Source organism: Rhineura floridana, chromosome 7, assembly GCF_030035675.1.
Source record: "Rhineura floridana isolate rRhiFlo1 chromosome 7, rRhiFlo1.hap2, whole genome shotgun sequence".
NCBI lineage: Eukaryota > Metazoa > Chordata > Lepidosauria > Squamata > Rhineuridae > Rhineura > Rhineura floridana.
Genome location: NC_084486.1, coordinates 73,561,311 through 73,575,015, shown reverse-complemented (window position 1 = coordinate 73,575,015; position 13,705 = coordinate 73,561,311). Strand labels below are relative to the sequence as shown.

Sequence of the window (13,705 nt, the reverse complement as noted above, 5' to 3'; positions counted from 1 at the left end):
TCTTGTCTTAATGCTAATGGGACCTACTCTTTCTGCTGAAACCTACCTAAGATGAAGTTATCTCATAACATGCAAACAATACCATTTGCCTATTCTGTAAAAGTGTTGGCATTTTTTTTTATTACGGTTCGCTACGACATATAAGTTGAGAGGGCATCGTGATCATCAAGACACTTGATGGTTTTAATATTTCTGACATGGCCATCAGTGGTACCCATTGTGACTTTGATCCTTTAGAGGCCAAAGTCCAAACTTCCCCTGCTGGTGGGGCTTCACGGAACAGTGGGGCCACTCTCTGAAATTCTCTCCAGAAGGTAGATAGGGGCCCTCCTGAATATTATGAAATATAGCGTGGAGTGCTGTTGAGGAAAGCAGCAAAAGTCTGTCTGGTAATAGAATAATTACACTGGCAGACTTCTGCACACAATCCAACATTATCCAGGAGCCCCCCCCCAAATCCTCTGGAGAGGCTTGTCTAGGGGTGCTAGCAACTGCAAGAAGAAAGTAGGGAACAGGAATAATTTCCTTTCACTCTGTGATTCAAGCCATAGTTCCTTTTGAAAGCTTCATTACTTGGTTTAAGACCTTTAGATTACTGAAGCAAGTTAATAATTGCATATTCTGGTTGGTAAGCAATGGTAACCATTTGCTTCCAATAGGAAAAGTTACTATTTATCAGTAACAACAAAGCAGAAGAGCAGGGTAAGAAAACAATGTTTTCCGATCTGACTACATTGGGACTGAAGAAAAATATGAAAATAGAGGTAAGTTCTGCTTTCAACTTCTATTTTATTTATTAAATTTCTGTCACTCCTTTCCCCCCCAAAGGAGCCCAAGGTGGCAAACAACAAATAGCAACATTATTTTAAAAAAATATTAACACATTTACAAACATTAAACATCTGAAAATATGTTATTTTGAATATATTGGTAAATAACACTGTTGGACTTGGTTATCCTTTTTATTACTGCACTTTTCTGATTGGAACACTGATGCTTTAGTTGTCTTCCCTGTATAACCTAAATCAGCAGTGGGGAACTGGATCCATCAGGTGGGTGGGATTCTTCCTTTCTGTGGGGCAACTTTGACAGGTGCGTGCTGACAACCACTTGTCAATCAAGTGACATCATTATGATGCCAGGTGACTACTTCAAACAGGCTCTCAGTAGCAACCAGCTGATTAGCACTGCGAGCTCACTTTCAAAGGGGATGGCTTCCTGCACCAATCAGTTGATGGATGTGGAGACCCATCCCCTTTGAACTGTGTTGGTAAGCAGTTTGTATTCAGACTGTCCATTGGCTGCATTAAGAGTTTCTGGGAGCGTAACGTAACAGGTGTGGGACAGGTGGGATATGGTTTGAGGAAAATAATGCCATGGGCCTAATGGCTTGTGGGCTGGAGGTTCCCCATCACTATCTGAATTATGGGGTGCTTGAACCAGTATGAGCAGCTTAGCTAAATGGATAATACTCATTGCAGAGCAATATCAAAGTTTACTGCTGACACGAATCCTCTACATCTGGTGCTCTGAATAAAATGTTCAGTATTCAGTAGTTTGAAAGCACCAAGTGTGGTCAGGGCGGCAGAGGGGCACCAGCACAGTCACTCAGGTGCACCCACCCAAATCTTGCCCCTACCCTTGCACCGTACTGGTAAAAAGCCCCTCTAGCTGCCCCTGAAGAATACTAAACAATACTCATTACATCTAGCATTGTAGACAAGCTTCTTTCTATGTGCCTTTCTTTCTAGGGTATGGTAACGGAGTTCAATAATCCTAGTGAATTCTACATACAACTCAATTCTACAGAAGTTCTAAGTAATATTAGAGAACTTAGTGTGAAGCTGAAAGATTTTAGTGGAGTTAATCAAGAGGAATATATTCCTGCGAAAGGGGAAGTCGTTGTTGCAAAATACTCCTTGGATCAGGTAACGTAATCTTCAAGCAGGCACAAAGGCCAGTTGATTTGTGGTAGGCTGTCCAAGATAAAATAATACTAGCAATTTATCATTGGTGATTTATAGAAAATATAGGCATTTGCAAGTCTTATTTCAGCATGTATAACTCTGAAGTGGACAATGGCTTATAACATTCCCGAAGTGAGAGATAGTTTGCAATATAACTTTTTTGCCAATTATTTGCTTCAGAACTCTCTTCATTAGATAAAGCTGATGAAATGTGTTGGAGCACTTGGATAGGATGGTTGTCCTGAAGTGTGATCTATTTTAAAATGGGCTATGCCACGTAAAATCTGTCTTGCTGGTTAAGTGTTTGTAAAGTTTTTGTATATCAGCTTACTAGTATGGTCATAAAATGTAGTTTAATTGCTGTAGTATTGTTAAGCAACATTGATTAACGCTCTAATGAACATAGCAGAAAAAGAAAAGTGGTATGGGCAGAGGGATGAAGCCAGAGACTCCTGGAAATCATCCTTTTAACTGTTACCGGCTAGTATGTCAGTTTACAACAAACACACAGTAATGAAGGGTTCTTGGTCAGCGGAGGACTGGAGCAGACAGGAATGGGTTAACTTCTGGAGGCAGAGCCAGCACTATTAAAAAAGTTTAGTTGGTGACTGGGCGGAAGGGGAGTAATCTTCTCCTGTTCTCCAGTTTTTAACTCTGCCTTTAGTGAGCAACAGAGTCAACATGGCACACCTTCGCACTCAGGGAGTCCACATATACCCCTACCTGGACGACCTTCCAGTGGGGGCCTCTTCAGTGACAGTGGTGCAGCAGGATCTTGAGACTACCACCCAGTGTCTGGAGAACCACGGCTTCATCAACGGACAAGAGACCCACCCAGCACCTTCAACATCTGGGAGTGGTTATTGACACAGCTTGAAGCAAGCTCTTCCTGTGCACCGAAGGCACAGACAAGCTTCTGTGCCAGCTGCACATGTGCCTGGAAGGCAATTGTGCTCCTTTGATGGAACTGGCTCAGCTGCAGGGCTCCATGATAGCAGCCATAGACTCAGTGCCGTGAGTGCTCTTCCACTCAAGAGCTCTGCAGTGACTCCTGCTTCCATATCAGGACCAGATCACCTTGCGCCAGAACTGGCTTATCCTCCTTCTGAGGTATGTGCGGGAGTCCATCCCATGGTGGGGACGTTTACCTCATCTGGAGAAAGGCCTTTCCCTCAGAGCCCCAACAGTTTCAATAGTCACCATGGATGCGAGCCTATATGGCTGGGGAGCAACCTGTTGCTCCAACATCACAAAGGAAGTGGTCATCGCAGGAGCAGTGCCAGTCAGTCAACTGGTGGGAGCTCAGAGCAATCTGACTAGCACTGCAGGAGTTCCTACCTCTTATTTATCAGGCTCGTGCTAGTATGCACTGACAACGTTGCAGCCTAATTACATGTCTGCAAACAAGGGGGCACAAAATCCAGCCCTCTTCAGGAGGAGACCAACCTGCTATTCCAGTGGGCGGAAAGGTACCTGGCTTCTATATCAGCCATACATGTGCAGGGGATCCTGAACACACAAGCCGATTGGCTGAGCCAGGAACAAGTCCACCAGGGAGAGAGGACCCTTCACTGGGATGTGTTCCTAGAGATCACTCGGAATTGAGGGCTCCCATGCATGGACCTGTTCACCTCATTGGTGAATGCCCAACTGGACCAGTTCATGGCACAAGGCTGGGTTCCACACATCCAGGACATAGATGTCCTGTCAGCCCCCTGGCCTCGGGGACTCCTCTACGTCTGCCCGCCTCTACCTCTACTGTCCAGGCTGCTCCGCAAAATCCAAGTTCTCCATGCCTAGGTGGATAGTGGTGGCTCCACACTGGCCACAGAGACCATGGTTTTCCAACCTAGTGGACCTTGGCTCCAGTCCGCCATGGCACCTTTCCTCCAGACCGGATCTCTCACAAGGCCCATCCTTCACCCAGACCCAGAGTGGTTCCAGCTTCACGTCTGGAGGCTGAGCAGCAGTGGCTAAGTGAAGAGGGGCTATCTGAGAGGGTTGTTTCCACCATTTTGGCATCTCGCAAACAATCCACCCAGAGAATTTATGACTTCACATGGAAGCCGTTCAACAGGTGGTGTAGACACAGTTACCTGTCGTGGAATGCCACATCCACACCATTCTCGACTTCCTGCAAGACGGTCTGGACCAGGGGCTGGCCCCCAACATCCTCAAGAGACAGGTGGCAGCCCTAGGCAGTGTATTTCTGATGGTGGGGGGCCATTCCATTTCCTCTCACCCTTGAGTCAAACGCTTTCTCTCAGGGGCTACGCTGCTGTCACCTCCAGTACAACACAGGTTTCCCACCTGGGATTTCTCATTAGTTCTTAGAGCTCCCTTACAACATCCATTTGAACCAGCACATTCCATACCGATCAAGGATCTCACCCTCAAGACAGTTTTTCTTGTGGCTATCACCTCAGCTAGGAGGGTGGGGGAACTGAGGGCCCTCTTCATCTGGGAGGAGCTGTGCATTTTTCACCCAGACAAGGTGGTTCTTTGCCCCGATCCCAGTTTTCTCCCCAAGGTCAATTCCCCATTCCACAGGGGACAGTACATCTGTCTACCCAACTTCTGCCCCAACCCAGTCCATCGCAGGGAGAAGTGGCACAAACTCAAAGTCAGGCAGGCGCTTCAGATCTACCTGGACCATACAGAACCATTCAGGAGGTCTGAGGCCCTGTACGTGTCCTTTAAACGGGGTGCAGGGAAAGGTGTCCAGGTCCACCATCAGCGGCTGGGTGAGGGATTGGTGGTTAAGGCCTATCAGGCAAAAGGGAGAGCTCCCCCTCCAGGGATCACTGCACACTCAGTTCAAGGGGCTGCCACCATCGTGGCGCTCCACAAGGATGCCCCGCTGGAGGAAGTCTACAAAGCCACCACCTGGGCTCACCCATCCACCTTCATCAAACACTACAAGGTGGATAAGTTTGCTTCTGCTGATGCTGCTTTCGGCAGAAGGGTTCTTCAGAGGGTGGTGGCCTAGGTTTGCTCCCACCTGGGGATGTAGGGGAGAGTCACATCCCATTCCTGTCTGCTCCACTCCTCCATTGACCGAGAACGGAAAGTTGGACTTACCGTGAAGTGTTCTTCTGGTCAGTGGAGAGTGGAGCAGACAGCCCCATCCTGCAGCAAAACCTAGGCTGTAGGGGGGGAGGGCACCTCTCCGGAAACCCTCTGGCAACAACCGGTCGCTCACCCTCTAGATAGAGTAATAAGGGCACCCTACATCCCTTCCTGGCACTGTGTGCTGATTTGTTAACATTTGTTCTTACTCTATCCACTGTTCAAGGTTCAGGTTCGTGTAGGTGGAGTGCCTGGCTGCTGAGTACTGAGATTCTTACGGCTGTGGTACAAACTGGAGAACGGGAGAAGGTTACTCCCCTTCTGGCCAGCCACTAATTAAACTATTTTAATAGTGCTGACTCTGCCCCCGGGAGAGTTAACCCATTCCTGTCTGCTCCACTGTCTGCTGACCAGAAGGAACACTTCATGGTTAGTCCAAATTTCCATTTTCCTGTGATGTCACAGCCACTAATATTTAGAAGTATAAGAGGAAATAGAATAAAAAAAACCTCCCCATCAAATTAAAAAATTCTCCACCCCTGGATTGTGGAGAAAATCTATACACAGAAAAGTAGAAGGAAAACACTCTGAAAAGAATATAGGAAAGTTGGGGGGGTTAAATTTTTAAAATTGTCACTCTTGTGGGCATGCTGGGAAATTGATATTTCTGTGCTTTAATTTGACCCCATCATCCAACTGCAGCCCTAGTAACTGTTGTACAAGAACTGTATACAGCAGGGTTGATAAAAATCAATGGTTTTTTTAAAAAATCAAAAAATGAATTTTTAAAATTTAAATCGGATTTTAAAAATTTTAATGGGATTTCAAAGTTTTCTAAAAACAATTAGTAAAAAAGAGCCTAGGTCAAAGATATCATCATGAATACTAATTATACAACTTCTAATTATGTTTTATGAATATGTTAGCAGTTTATAGAGATAGGAGATACCTGATCAGTCCTATTCTGCAGGTGGTGTACATGAAGTGTACATTTTCTAAGTGCCAAGATAGAGAAGGTCAGTGAATAGAGAATTTGAGGAGATGGAGTAGATCTGAACAAGGAGGAGATTGCTGAAGTGGTAATCCAGCTCTTAACAGTAGTAGCTTCTGCAGGTGTAGAATTTTTTCTTCCTTTGGACTAATTCGTTCTAACTTGAGAAATAAATTGGGAACTGAAAAAGCAGGGAACCTTGTATTTCTTTTCCATATTATAAACAAAGAAGACAAAAGTGAAGGACTGAGTTAAATGTACCACCAAATATTTTCTCATATTGACTTGGTTGAAATTGCCTAAATTTTATTTTTTAAATAACCTTACATTTATCTAAAAACTGAAAATAGTTAACCATTCAAAAAACCATGTGCATGTTTTGTTAATGTTTGTTGAAGAAGAAAACTAACCAGAAGAATAAATAATCTTATTAGTACAATATAACAGGATGTTTGAGGGTAGTGATTGTGTACATTGTGACAAAAATATCATGATTAATTGAACAGCTAGAGCTGGTTCTCCTGAATGACTTCACAAGCTCATTCTGCTTTAGTACAAAAATGACCAAATTAACATCTCATTTTTTGATGAAAATTAATCTGAAAACAATTCAGAATAATTGCTTAGTGTGTACCTTCTAATGAAACCTACATCTCTGAATATGTTTAAGGTTATATTAAACAATTATGCACTTCTACTAAAAATGATAATTAAATAGAATCTTCCTCACTAGTGATAGGATGGGTGAGAATTTTTATTCATTTTGCATTTTAAGCAGAATTTATCAAACTTGCTCTTTGCTGAACAATATGAGAACCAAAACACAGCCATCCTTCAAAATTTGCATTTATTAGAATTTTGGGATGCAGTTTGTCAACTAAACAATATTTATAAAAATGCATATATTAGGGGAAAGTGCGTAAAAATTAATATGAGTGAAAATAACAGGCAAAAAGGCATGATGTGATCAGAAGTGGCTTGCAGAAATGTGTACCTTTGTTAAAACTGCCTACAAAAATGTGATTGGAGAGATTTGCACTAAAATGGTGGGAAATTTTCATGAGAATTAAAAAAAAAAAATCAGATTGCTCCAGAAATGTAGAAAGCTGAATTTAACATAGGAAAAATGAGAAACTGAGAGTACCGAAATTGACAGATCTTTCCATCACTACTAGTGATTTAAATTATTAAAATTGAGCCCTTCATAGAAGTGATTTAAATCATGATTTAAATCAAATCAACCCTGGTACACAGTAACTGGTTGGGTCAGAGGAGCTGGGGGAATCGCAAGATGTGATAAAAATTATGAGTTGGGTTAAAACTAGCAACATAATGGCATGCAACCAACCAAATGTATAAGCGATATACATGTTTAAACTGTACATGTGTGAGATCTGTTTAGCTGATTCAAGTAAGGAGTGGACAGTGAGTAGGTGAGGTGTGCTGCAACCATTGTGTTTCCCCTTCTTCCTGTGTTCAGCTGTACATGGTTATATCATCCGAAAACATAATAGCCCATGGTAATGACATGGACTGCACATGCAACCTTTTGGCCTAATACAGCCTAGTGCTTTGCAGGTGTAAAATATACCTAAACGTTTGTAGTAGTAAGACAATAAGTAAGTACTGTGGACCAGTATAACAAGATCTGAACTTCAATAAGTCACAGTTAGTGAAATATAGTATTTCCATTTGGAGTACAGCACCACATGGTAGAAGTGTTTGAATAGGTGGTGTCTCAGGTGTACTTGAAAAATTACAGTTCCTTCCAGAAAATGAACAAACCACAATAAGTCCAGTATTCCATTTTGTTCTACAGTTCAATAGTGTAATATTAGCTTAAAAGCTGAAAAAATCACCATTGTTTGGTAAATAGAAGATAAAACTTTTTTCACCTTTTTATTAAAGTATAACCTAGATTGAGTTTTTCTAAATGTGAAATAACTTGTTCATATTCAGACCTGGTGCAGAGTGCTTATAAAAGAGGTGGATATCCTTAAGAAGAGTGCTCTGGTGTTATATATTGACTATGGAAATGGAGAGAACATACCTCTAAATAGAATTAAACGCCTGCACCAAGATCTTGCTCATTTCCCACCCTGCGTAAGTATAAATATCTGAGGAAAATCAGTGTCAGATACCCACTCTATGTGCTGAGTCAAATTCTTTAATAAATCAGAAAGTCTGGTTTGTCATTGTGTACATGTGGCCATAGTGACCATATTTTTTCAAACACTTGCATATTGGTCATTTAAAACAATAGTTTTTAGCATCACTAGCACCTAGTAATGCTGACATCCCTATAGTGTGTTTTCTTTTGTTTTGATTTCAGGCCATTAAGTGTTGTGTTGCTAAAGTCCTCTCAGCTAAAGAACAATGGAATGCAAAGTGCAAAAATACTGTTGCTCCATTTCTTATAGGAAAGTGCTGCTCATTGACTATTATTGATGTTTTGATGGATGAGATGCCATACTTTGCTGTAGATGTTGTCTTGCCAGTTTCTGGTAAGTTTGGTTAACAGTAATCCTTTTTTATTGAAGGAATTAATGATTAGGTAATAATGATTGACATCAAATTTGGTAAACATATTTGCATCCAGAAAGATGCCCAGCAGATATTTGGATTGTGTATGAAAGCATATTTTGGGGTGGATGAGTCATTGCACAATGATTGTATGTGTTCTCTTTATTTATAAAATATTTATATACCACCCTCTCATAAAATATCAGGGTGGTGTTCAACAATATAAAAACATAAAACAATTAAGCAGTACAGAATAGTCATTAAAATGACTGGCCAGTCAAGAATTTTTTAAACAACTGCATATGCCTGTTATCATTGAGTATTCAAGAGATGCCTGGAAGTCAAAAGCAAGGATGCCTGCCATATCTCTGCCAGAAGGTGTTCCACAGCATGGGATTGGTGACACCAAATGCCTGACTTCTGGTTGAGATCATTGATTCCCTACATATCAAGGAAGCCTTGCCTCAATCATGGGCTGACAAGTTTCAGCTGCTTAGCCCTCTTCCATTATCTCAGAAGTTCAGTGGGAACTGTTGTTTGGGAATTGCCAGCTGCCCAGAAGGGAAGATTTGGTTCTATCATGGACTGAGCAAAATCCAATTGCTCAACCCCACTTGCCTCAGAGATCCTTGATGGGCCTGGTGACCCCAGAATCAGGACAAAAAACTGCCTGAATAAACCTAGCACCATATTTCTATTTATATATGAAAATCTTTTGTAAGCTGTTTTTGAGAACCTCTTGAAGTTATAAAATGGCATACAAGTATAAATAGAGTTGAAGTGCATCTGGCCATGTATAACATACTCATACATTTTATATTAAATAACAAAACTTCCATGTACTACCAATCAACAAAACTCCCCTTTGATTAGAAATCTTGGACAACAGGGCTAGGACAGACCCCTGCCTGGGAGCCTGGAAAAGTGCTGCCAGTCAGACAGTACTGGGTTAGATGAGTTGGTGGTCTGAGAGGCAGCTTCATATACCTTCATATGAGTAAAGGGCAGAGTTTTCCATGGTTGACCAAAAGCCTCCATGGTTCCCCAGGTCATAAATAATCAGCTTTGTGTGTAGATAATGGACTGATCCAGTAGATAGGGTCTAATGAAGGTTGTAGATTGGTCTGTTAGTGTAACCTCTACCGCACTTTCTACACATATAGGAGTATAGGGCTTTTCACAAATCTACTTTTGAAAATGGTTTATGTTTTGAAATCTAAATGTGGCCATGTTGAACTTCTGGGATAACTTTTCAGATGCATGTGTTTAATTTTGATTGTGGTGACAGTAAAGAGAGAGACACCTATATTGGATTGAACTACTGTCACATCCTTTATTACCTCTGTACAAAATTCAACAGGGGCTATTCCTAAAATTAGGTGTGCAAAGATGGAGGGAAAGGGCCCCATCTCTACTCTTTCCCACCAGCAGCTGGGTTGGCTGTCAATGCTGTGTCATTCATAGTACTCACACTTGAGCCAAAAACACCTGTAAAATCTTCATGCATCAAAGTGGGGTTCAGCTTTAAACAGGTGTCAAGACCAGCAAGTGCCAAGTTTAGCTAGCCAGCTGTTGCTCTGCTGTCTAGATGGGTAGATGTGTACAGGTGACTCCTTCAGCTTGGATGAGCTGTTGTGTCCCTTCATTACTAAGACAAGAGTGTATTTCAAGTTTGGGGAGCCATACTCCCCCCCACACAAACACATTTTCCTGCCCCACCTGGCTCAGGAAGGGGTCAGCTTTACTTGGCTTCTTTCATACTTCCCCAGATCCAGTGATGCTGTGGCCAAATTGTTCAAATATCAAGACCAGTGGGAGAGCGGCCCCCAAAAGTTGGGCATCTTCCTGGGAGATACCTGGCTGCGTGATGGACCATCTCTCCCATTCAAGCCAAGGTTTTGCTTATGTTGCTGTTTGGACACCTCTGTGCTCTATAGTAGAGAGTCTCCTGGCTGTGCACATATAGGTCTCTTACCAACGTTCCACTGAACTCGCAGATATTGAACAAAGTCAGGAGGCAAGCAATTATGGGAAAGATACTGCTTCCCAATCCACATGTTGAATTGGGTATACACATCATGGGGGCTTTTGAACAGCCTTTATGTGGAAAAAGAATTGGAAGCAGTATCTCTCAGTCAAAAGATCTAGAGACAGGCCAAGCCTAGCTTGTTAACTTCCCTTTCCTTTTGAGGTTTAATGTAATTAAAGCTTAAACATCAGACAAATCTTGAAACACTTGAGCAGTGTTTCTCTGATCTTGAATGCCCCTACTTTCTACCAAATCCACTGACAGCCATCTGTCAGGCACATGAATGCACAGCACTTACACATCACATGTATTTAGCACTCTACTTCATGCAAGGATTTATAAATTTGGGTACTAATCCAACATTGATGGTTGGAGGACTAAAAGAATGCATCTCTAACTTCCTCTTGAATACCAAACTATGCAGAACCTGAGGTTCATATGTTTCCTAATGATTGATTCTCTTGGTGGTATAGCAATTTTGCTTGCTGCTATTCTAAACCTTTGCTGCTGAAATGAAAGTGTTATCTGCTGCCACCGGCCTCCTTGTGGTTAGTTATGAAACTAACCACATGTGCACATGCATGTATACCTTGTGTGGCATGTCTTACGTTGCTGTGGAGAGCCTAAAGTTCTTGAACTACTGCATTGGGGCAAAAAATTGTGTTGAGTAGTAGCTACCACTCTTTACTGGTTCGCATAACTGACGAGACCAGTGCAGTTGCCTCCCCTTTTTTTGGCAGAATATTTGGTTTGATAGATGGATGCATGCAAATTCCTTACATTATCTCTCTTGACTCAAGTAAGTTGTAGAGCTTTCGTTCATCACTTGATCTGTAAAATTGGATAAGGTGTTACAGGTAGATCTATGTGCAGTAGTACTTTACAGATGTTTGGTTGGTACAATGCATTTCAAGTGGTAGTGATTTGGAGAAATCAAATTGTGAACGTAAGTACAGTGCATCACAGCTGCCTTTCTATCAATATAAATAAATGTGTGTTCCAGGTAAACACTTATATGAAATACTCTTGGAAATGGAACATGGTTTGAATTCAAAAGGTAAAAGTACCAACAAGGAAAATGTAGCTATTGGTGAGTCCTTAGCTTTTTTTATTCAGCTTAACATTTTTGAAAAGGCAAGGCATAGTTAACTTTAAACATTCCAGTACTATTATTTATTTATTAAATTTATATCCTGCCCTTCCTCCCAAAAGGAGCCCAAGATAATCTTACTAAAGATAATCACTGAAATAGATTTATGCAAAACATGTGCTATATTTATAAATGTGCTATATTTATGGGGCTTGGAAGTGTACCGATTGGTTAGCCCATGTATTACAATTGGGTTATCCAGGTTTAAGGGCTGCTTTGGAGTACCAGCTTGCGAGAATCTTGGCTTGTGGATTGTAACACTTAAGGTTATAGAAGATGTGTTGCTCCATGCTAGAGGTGTTTATTGGTTGCTTGAGGAAACAGGACTAGGTTCTACTTGGGCTGTGTCGAACTTGCCTTTTATTGATGAAATCTCATCCAAACGGGATGAAATTTCAGACTGAGCTGCACCTGTGGTTGCTGCCTCATTTCTTAGCCTTTGAGCAGAGGTACAGTCTTAAGAAGAGCTGGTGGTTTGGAGGCTCCTTTCTGATATCCTAGTGAGCACTCTTAATATGGATTTAATGAGTCTGTTCATGTTCACAGGAGAGGCAGCATATTATTGAGTGCCTTCTGAGTCTCAGTCCTAAGTGCTTATAACTACTTAAGATTGATGGATCTGTTTGTGAATGGGGCCCTGCATTCTGAGCATGAGGCTTTTCCACTTAAATTACTACTTAATACCAGTAGGGCCGGCAAGTCAGGTTTTGATAACATATATTTTCTTAGGTTCTACTGTAGAAAAGCTATCTATTAAGGAGAAGAAATTTGACTGTAAAGGACTGGATCATACTGGCTGTCAAATTCCAAAGGTTATCTTGCTGTCTGTAGGAGATGCATTTTTTGGTATGGTTGCCCACATACAAACACCAGGAGATTTTTTTTGTCAGCAGATGGAAAATGGCCGTAAGTCCCTGTTTAGTTAAGCTACGATGTAAACATTTATTTATGCATGAGTAATATGTGAATACGGTGAAACCTCATTATACTGCAGGGGTTGGAACAAACGATGCACCCATGTTATAGGGTTCCACATTATAATGAAAACTGCAATGAAAGGTGATTTTTTAAAAAATAAAACGGACGAGAGAAGCAGAAGATGCAACCAAAACAGTAACTAGGAGCTGAAAGAGGAAACGGATCAGATACAGGACAGCAGAAGGAAAAAGAGGGGTGAGGAAAGCTTGAAAAAGGCAAACTGCCACCACTGCAGCTGACGGACTAAACGGGAAGGGTAACACTGAGGGAAGAATAAGTTAAATTAAACTCCAGAGAAAATACCAAAAGGACTTGAGAACTAACCAAAACTGATGAGAATTTGAGTGATAGACCTCTAGAAAAAAGCTACCAGGAACGGAAATGGGCAGGAAAATGGACGATTGGGGGAGAATTTATTTATTTTATTGCATTTATATACTGCCTCATAGCTGAAGCTTTCTGGGCGGTTTACAACAATTAAAAACATTAAAAACAAGTATACAAATTTAAACCATACCAAATTAAAACCCATTAAAAACTGAAAGACAAGTTAAAACACATGCCAGGAGAAAAATTAAAAGAACACTGATAGGACAAAATATGGCTCAAGAACACACAGGGAAGCAAATGGAAGGATCTCGCCATGAAAAGAAACACTGAGGATGAAGATTAAGGTAGAACAAACAGGAAAAAAAATAAAGTAGAAAGTGAGGTTGATATTAGAGTGAATGAGAAACTTCTTTCTTGGTTGCTGTTCAGCTCAGGTTCATCCTTAAGAGTTAAAGCCAACGAGTACAGTACTGGTTCCTAGACAGGCATTTAAATGAGGAAAGTTGTTTAGAAGGATGGGAGCCTACAGCATGTTTTGATATTGTGGGAACTCCTGTACCGTATATTTTATTTGGGGGGTGGGGAATGATTATAACCAATGATTTATCAGATTCCACAGTACATTGAGATGCGTTATATCATGGTTCTGCTGTATGTAACAGAACTTT

At 41.4% G+C, this 13,705-nt stretch overlaps 1 protein-coding gene across 5 annotated transcripts in view; it reads left to right on the top strand.

Moving 5' to 3' along the window:
- TDRD1 (tudor domain containing 1) overlaps positions 1 to 13,705 on the top strand; it is a 49,621-nt gene that overhangs the window by 9,732 nt on the left and 26,184 nt on the right. For all 5 annotated transcript variants that reach the window (XM_061635932.1, XM_061635927.1, XM_061635930.1 and 2 more), the window contains exons 7-12: positions 660 to 764; positions 1,752 to 1,928; positions 7,987 to 8,130; positions 8,360 to 8,531; positions 11,583 to 11,669; positions 12,459 to 12,635. In XM_061635932.1, coding sequence (XP_061491916.1) covers positions 660 to 764; positions 1,752 to 1,928; positions 7,987 to 8,130; positions 8,360 to 8,531; positions 11,583 to 11,669; positions 12,459 to 12,635 — 862 coding nt within the window. The remainder of the gene's footprint in view (positions 1 to 659; positions 765 to 1,751; positions 1,929 to 7,986; positions 8,131 to 8,359; positions 8,532 to 11,582; positions 11,670 to 12,458; positions 12,636 to 13,705) is intronic.